This window comes from Cibotium barometz, chromosome 22 (assembly GCF_041138505.1).
Source record: "Cibotium barometz isolate CiBa-2024 chromosome 22, ASM4113850v1, whole genome shotgun sequence".
NCBI classification, from domain to species: domain Eukaryota; kingdom Viridiplantae; phylum Streptophyta; class Polypodiopsida; order Cyatheales; family Cibotiaceae; genus Cibotium; species Cibotium barometz.
In genome coordinates, this window is record NC_141067.1 from 30013061 (window position 1) to 30020941 (window position 7881).

At 42.6% G+C, this 7881-nt stretch overlaps 1 protein-coding gene across 1 annotated transcript; it reads right to left on the reverse strand.

Moving 5' to 3' along the window:
• Window positions 1-3981: 3981 nt before the first annotated feature.
• On the reverse strand, window positions 3982-4647 carry LOC147626524 (uncharacterized). Its single transcript, XM_086816828.1, has 3 exons — window positions 4435-4647; window positions 4196-4342; window positions 3982-4113 (listed from the first exon to the last, which is right to left on the reverse strand). The coding sequence occupies exons 1-3, from the start codon at window positions 4495-4497 to the stop codon at window positions 3982-3984; spliced, it is 342 nt and encodes a 113-aa protein (XP_086672954.1). The 5' UTR covers window positions 4498-4647.
• Between the last annotated feature and the right edge of the window lie 3234 nt (window positions 4648-7881).

Genomic DNA, 7881 nt, shown 5'->3' on the forward strand with positions numbered 1-7881 from the left:
GAGGTTTTGGAAAAGGCTTTAATTTTAAATAAGGTTTCTATATGTAATTTCAAAGCTCAAATCATGGGATGCAAAGTAGAATTGGGTTTGCTTGGCCCGAATGTACACTCAACCACCTTGGATGCAAGTGGCTCCATTGTAGGTTTGCTAAATTCAAACAACTGGACCTTTTTTGTTTTGGCATTTTTGTTTATAGAGAAGTAAAAGTTATTTGAGAGATATTCTATAATGTTTACCTATGACAAAAGCTATCTTGTGTTATCTGTAGGAATAACACATTTCTCTATATTAAATGAAGTCGAAGAAGCGATTGTGTAATGCTACTTTGTGGATGACTTGCTAAAACAAGTAGAGAAGAGTTAACTTTTTACTTTGAATCTTGCACCTCGTAGAGCCCATACAAGTGTTTATAAGGGGAGCAATGTGATTGTAGATAAGTGTGCTTCTTGTGGATTATCAATAGAGGACAAGGTAGTGGGTGTCTGCATGTTTCCATGTAGACAACCCTACCATCCTCTATGTTTTGCTAGTGTGTGCCATGCAAAGGAAGATTGTGTGTAGCTTAGGTGCACATAAACAATCCCTAATGCTACAAAAATGATAGTGTCCAATCATCCTTAGATACTTTTTGACCATAAAATGGTGAAAGGTGTGTTGTTTTTAGCACTTTTTGCTACCATGTTCATTATATCTCACTTACATTATGTGCTAGTAGTGTGCTTAGTAACATTACATTTCTTGTTTTCCTTAAGTGGTCTCTAGTGCTAAGTGCTATAGGGGTTCCTCACATGGAGGCTTTTAAATCAGTCTCTAGACTACTTAGAAATTAGTATAGAGTGTTTTGAAGATAGTATAAAGAACTTGCAAAGCAATAGATACTAATTAATAAACTAGTAGATACTACTGATTTAAAGCCTCACAAGGAGGCTTTAAATCAGTCTCTAGACTGCTTAGACATTAGTATAGAGTGTTTTGAAGCTAGTATAAAGAACTTGCAAAGAAGTAAATACTACTTAATAAACCACTATAAGGGGAGAGAAAGCCCAGGGATCTTGGTGCCTCTTCATAGGACTTACCCTCACCCAGGCCCGAAACATGAAGGTTCGATATATGGCTCTTCATAGCCTGAGAGGGGTATTGACTCCTTCTGTCTCACCCTGCTTTTGCACTGCAAAGGAGTGCGAGCTCGGCTTTGCTGCCTCGCCCTTGATGATCCTGGGAGATCTGGAAAGGCTTCGGCTCCTTCTGGCCTAGACCTTGTTGCTCTCTGCACATGGAGAATTTGGGGCTTCAGCTTTGCTGCATCCACCCAAGGCGCAATCCTTTTTGATCTGGAAGGGCGTCGGCTTGCATCTAAGAAGTAGAAATCGCTAGGCAGCATTACCCGGACCAATAGGTATGAAGTTGTTAAGTATTTTAGTGGTGCCTCATTTGGATGCTTTATATCAGTACAAATAGCTTAGGAAGTAGTTTAGAGTGCGTAAAAGGTTGCATAGAGAACTTACAAAATAGTATAAATTGCTTTATAAAGCACTACAAACTGCTTAAAAAGTAATACAAAACAAGTAGTACTTGCTAGGTAGTCCAAAAAGTGTTGAGGTGCCCCATTTAGATGCTTTGAATAAGTCCATACTACTTAAAAAGAATTAGAGAGCTTAAAAGGCAGTATAATCTTGTTATAAGGAGTAGAGACCACTTTCAAAGTCATGGTGGGGAGAGTGCTTTCAAAGCAAAGGAAAGTGCTTTCAAAGGAGTGGAGAATTCTTTCAAAGCACTAGAGACTACTTCTTGGCCTACACTACTTTGTAAGCAGTGGTACTAGTTTTTAAGAAGTCTCTACTACTGAAACCAGTTTCAAAGTAGAGACTGCTTTCAAAGCTGTAGAGGCTTCTTACAAAGTAGTGCATACCAAGAACAATTTCAAAGTAGAGACTGCTTTCAAAGCTGTAGAGGCTTCTTACAAAGTAGTGCATACCAAGAATAATTTCTTTGCTAGGTAGCATTTCCAAAACCAAGAGGTGGCTTCCTAGATTAGTAGTGCTTAGTACTATAGAGATGCCCCACTTAAAGACTTTAAATCAATCCAATGTGCTTAGAAAGTGTAGAGTGATTCAAATGAAGCATAGGGAGCTTAAAAAGTAGTAGAGATTGCTTTCAAAGCAATAAAAACTACTTAAAACAAAGTACAAGATGCTTAAAAAGCATTAAAGTACGGTTTGATTGGTTTGAAGCAGTGCAAACTACTTAAAAATAGTCCAAAGCTTTTTTGGCCACTTTGAAGCATTGAAGCAGTGCATGAAAGTGAAAAAAAACATGTTTGGCTTGTTATAAGTGTTGTGTTGAGTATGTAATCCATGAGTTTGTTGGTTTTGTAGTGGAAGCCCCAAGTGAAACTAAGATGATGCAGCAAACAGTTAGTAGAAACCCCTTGGTCAACAAACAACCATTGTGGTATTACTTCTACCCCAAATCCTAGTTTGAATTGATACATTAATATTTGGATCAAATTGTATTTTATCATTATATGTTAGTTTTTTATGTGTAGACTATGTAGAGATTTTACAAGACGGCTCCTCACACAAGCCCATTGGACAACTTAGCGCAACTCACAGTGCCCTATAGGCTGGTATTGTGAATGATGTGGGTGGCAATGATAAACAAAAGACATAAAATGTAGACAATCACCCTTTGGAAGGGGGGGATGCATGGATGTTGATGAGAATGTTGGGAAGTAGGATGAAGGGGAGTGTACTATTGAAGGGTATACATGTGCTATTGAGAAAGAAGGTGATATGGAAAGGGTTTTTCATACCATGAGTGTTGTTGTAGAGCGATGGTAGGAGCCTAATTTAGTTGAGGATGTGGAAAAGGTGCTTGATGAGAAGTTAGAACCAAGACCAGATTATTGAAAACATGACTCTCGATGAATTTAAAACATGGGGATCAAGAAGTGAAAAGGGTGCACAAGGCATGGACCATGAGCTTAAGCTTAGTATGTAATTGTATCATAAGCAGGTTAGTATAACATTCTTATATGCTCGTAGGGTTGAAACAAAAGAAAGGTAAGGGGAAAACAATAAGGTCGTGCAACTCAAGCATTGAAGATAAGGAGAATGCTCCACCTAAGGAAAAAAAGAGTATGGCATCATCCCCACTCACACACATACTTTGCTAACACTACAAGGGATTGGGCTCATACCCGCGCTCTTAGCCGCTAAAAATGACTTGTGAAAAAAAGTAGCGGGCCCGTGTATCAGCGCGTGTATAATCGCGGCCAGAGACATGCGTGTAAAACCGCGTGTACAGTACCTCTCAGACGCGCGTCTACACGGGTATATACCCGCGTTGTTGTATACAGACGCGTTAATACACGCACCTATACACGCTTCTTATTATATTAGACGCGCTTATACACGGGTGTATAGCCGCATTCTGCTCAGTTCATGTCCCAGACGCGTTTTTACTTGCGTCTATACACGCGTTTTTTTAATTTAGATGCGCTTATACACGCGTGACTGCCAGTTTATACGCGTTAATACACGCGTAATTTCCAGGGTATCCGCGTAGATACACGCGAGTTTTAGCAGTGTTGACGCGTTTATACACGCGAACAGAGAGCAAAAAAAAAATCCAGAGAGTGCTATTTGGTGCCTGAATACTGTTCCAGCATTCCAGCACCCAATAGCACTCTCTGGTTTAGGGTTTTTGGTGCATTAGACCATCCCATTAGACCATCCACGAAGAACATATGCACGAGGGAGATTAAGACAAGAACGACATGAATGCATACTGCATTGTCATTACACGATTCAAGACAGCCATGAATGTAATACTATCGATCAATCAATTCAATATTACTATCAAAATTTCATACATGTATACAAGGGAGTCCATATCTCGAAGTAGCCCATGGCTTGAGTTTACAAAAAAATATATACAATCACATCCTAAATATGGAATGTGATACTACAAGTCTGAGTACTACTCAGACCCAGATGATGACTCGGTGCTCCCCCCATGCTCAGATGAGCTCGCATCGGTCGGAATGTCCGAGGAGTAGTGCTCACGTCCACCCTCTGCAGCGGCGGCCGGTGGATCATCAGCAGCTTGTGCCTGTTCAAGTAATATATAGTATATAAGTATATATATATGCAATTCAATAAACCAAAACCATTCGTTACGAATTTTCAAGTACCTGTCGACCGTATGGTCTCATGGCCAACTCAAACTGCGCGTCCGTAATACGTCCCTCGGCTCTGAAGATGGCCCACGTGTCACGTCTGCTATGCCGGCGAGCATACGCAGTATCGTGGGTTGTGGGCTTCCTCCCCGTAACCCGTCGCTGTATCATAATCAACACAATTTGTAAGATTAAAACAATTCATAGAATCAATGAATTAAGTAAACAATCAAATAAAGTGGCAGGATACTTACGAACTCTGCCTCCCATGACTCGACGTCGCCAGATCCGAAATGCGAAGATCCAACGGTCTCCATCTGGATCCGTCGTGCCTCCACATGCTGCCTGCTCTTCACGCCACCCTCTGCTCGTTTCTTTGCCTCCTTCCACTCGCGTTTGTGCGCAGTGGCAGGTTTCTCGGCAGGATAGCCACCCGCAGCTACATTTAGCCGGTCATCGTACGCGAGTTTTTTAAGGTGAGATCCTTTATTACTTAAGATCTCCCTTATTCGCGTCCTTCCCCATACATCCGAGAATGTAGCATGTGGGGGATTGGGGTACCGACTATGTACAGCCTCTATCACCTCCCCAACTAATCTGCTATTTTGATCTTTAAATTTAATAAAACAATTTCTATATGAGTTTGATACTACCCCACGCATGTATTCCATTACCTCCCTCCCCCTCGCATCCATCACTATCCCGCCCCTATCCGTCACATCATAGCAAACCACTCTCTCCATCTCTCTCATCTCCTCCTCTTCCGAACTGTCTCCTCTAACTCTTCTCCCTCTATCTCCTCTCTCACCCCGTGCCCTACTACCTCCCCCACCTCCCCCACCTCCCCCACCAAAGCACCCGCCGCATCCTCCACTCCCACTCTTCCTACTGCTGCGGGTGGAGTCACGACTGGGGGATTGTCTACGTGACGGTGGCTGTGAGCCCTGACGTGACGGTGGCTCTGAGGGAGCACGTGATGGTGGCTGTGAGGGTGTACGTGAGTGTGTCTGGGACGAGGTATGTCTCCTCGGTGGACGTGGAAGAGGAGAAGCTGCATGCCGTCTCGTCGGACTCGGAGGAATAGACGGCACTGGAGTGCCCTGGATACTCGCGATAGGGGTATAGACACCAGGCAGGGAAGGAGGGGGATGGGCATACATATACTCTGTAAGCTCAACCGGACCAGGTTGGCGCCCAAAGTGATTCATCATCTCCATCAACCAATTGCTGTACGCAAATGGATCGGATGAAGAACCTGGAATATCCATAAAGAACCTGCAACAAACATCATCATGTACATCATGGGCTGTCTCTTTACTCACACATTATCATTACACAAGTCAATTGCCTGCAAACCATGAAATCTGAAATGCCGCAGTTTTCTGTCTGCAGAAACGCGTGTATACACCTGTCAAAAAACGCGTGTATACACCCGGCCAAAAACGCGTGTATGTGCGTGTGAAAAAACTCTGCAGACAGGTTACACGCGCTTCTACACGCGTTCGTACACGCGACCTGCGAAAAAATTTTCTCGAAAAGCCCGACCCCCCGACAAAGACAGAATGTCCTGATAAAAGGACCAGCCATTGTCGCCCCTGTCAGGATGCAGCAACCCAATCGTGTGCAAGAAGACAAACCCAAAGAGCAAAGAGCAAAGTAAACAAATCTGACAAAAAGAGACAAGGCACAGGACAAAGTGACTCACCTCTGAAAAAGTGAGTCCTCTCTGCTCCTTCTCTGCTCCCTCCTTCTCCCGTGTGTGTGCTCCTTTCTCTGCTCCCTCCTTGCTGTTGGAAGAGGCGAAAACAGGCGAAAACGCATGCACTGTTGATTCCTAAGTTCAAAATCTATATTTGGGGAAGGCGGGCTATTTTTAGTTTAAATATGCCGCCGCGTTTATGTTCGCGTTTATGAATGCGGGTATATTCGCGTGTATATGCTTTTAGCTGCGTTGATACACGCGTTTTGCAGAAAATAACTGCGTGAATACACGCGTTTTTTAGGAAGTAGCCGCGTTAATACACGCGAATTTTAGGAGATAGCCGCGTGAATAGACGCGATTTTGTGCTTTCATTAAAAATATATAGTGAGTTTGTGTTTTCTGATTTGTACACAGGATGTCATCAACCTCTTCAAGCAGTTCTGGGGAAGATGAGACAATGCGTCATCGTAATCGCGATGTGTGGTTGGGACAACGGATCAAATGTATGTGTAATCGATGTCAAGGATGCATTGTACGAGCACGTCGAATTACCTTGAATCACATCTCCATGTATGGAGAATGGAATCAAACAGGTTTAGAGGTGAGTAGATATAAATTGATGGTATTCAAATGACTCATGGTATCCAAATTAAATTAATAGAGTTGTAACATATAATTTGATAAATTGAAGCAGGATGCAGTACCACACCCTAACATGGTACCCTACGCGCGACAAGAGCACGTAAAGCGTCGACGAGATGATGCTAGAGCTTCGGGATCTATTGTCAGAGATGAGTGGGAAAGGGACGACAATAGCCCTGCACCCCACGAAGTTGTGGAAGAGGAGGTGCTTGATGATATGGTGCGGAATCTTTTTAAGGATGATCCCAAAGGTATGGACGACGATGATATGGAACAAGAGCATCTTTATAAAGCTTCATCGACACCGGTGTTTGAAGGGTGCACATTCTCAGTTTTACGTGCTTCACTTGAACTACTTAATATACAAACAGTTTATGGATGGAGCAATGCAAGTCTTGACGCATTGTTGAAGTAAGCATTCTAACTTATAAATTTGAATTAGTGGTTTAAGGTTTAGGATTTAAGACTAATTATAATTGATGATATTGGATGCAGGCTATTGTCAAACATGCTTCCAAAGGAAAATAGACTACCCACCTCAAGAGACATAGCGAGGCGATATGTGACATCTCTTGGAGGACTGGATTATGATAAAATACATGCATGCGTCAATGATTGCATTCTCTTTCGTGGGACGCATAAGGAGGCTCTGACATGTCCCACTTGTGGTGAAGCAAGGTACAGAACAGATATGAAGAGTTTTGATGTACCTCGTAAAGTCTTGCGACACTTTCCTATAATTCCTCGCATCAAACACATGTTCAAGTGCAAATCCATAGCAGAGCTCATGTCATGGCATTCCTCACATCGATCGGATGATGGCATGTGGAGAATTCCCGCAGACACTCGTGCTTGGAAGCATATTGAAGATGAGTGGCCCAGCTTTAAAACAGAGCCCAGAAACTTGAGACTTGGCCTGGGTATGGATGGAGTGAATCCATTTGGTTTCAAAAGCACCGCATACAGCGTGTGGCCAGTTGTGCTGGTGAATTACAACCTTCCACCATCAATGGCGATCAAGAAGGGACATCTTATGTTATCCCTTCTAATTCCAGGGAAACATAAAGTCAAGCATATGGATGTTTATCTTGAACCACTGATTGATGAGTTGGAGGAACTATGGAGAGGTGTTGCGGTGGTGGACATTAGTAGGCCTCCCTCCTCTCGACACTTCGACTTAAAAGCAGTGTTGATATGGACAATGCATGACTTTCCAGGATACAACGATTGTTCTGGTAAGAATTCTAATTACCTCCCTACTCTATTACTATTGGCTATATATATTAATTAGACGGTTTGACTTTATTATTCTAACTTTTATTTATATTTTAACAGGTTTGAAAACATCGGGTAAACA

What these genes read in the sequence shown, in the direction of transcription:
- LOC147626524 (XM_086816828.1), bottom strand. Translation starts at nt 4,497, where the DNA reads ATGGAGACCGTTGGATCTTCGCATTTCGGATCTGGCGACGTCGAGTCA. An exon ending in AGTCATGGGAGGCAGAGTTC is followed by an intron (nt 4,343 to 4,434) that starts GTAAGTATCCTG and finishes ATTATGATACAG; the next exon opens with CGACGGGTTACGGGGAGGAA. An exon ending in TGAGACCATACGGTCGACAG is followed by an intron (nt 4,114 to 4,195) that starts GTACTTGAAAAT and finishes TTACTTGAACAG; the next exon opens with GCACAAGCTGCTGATGATCC.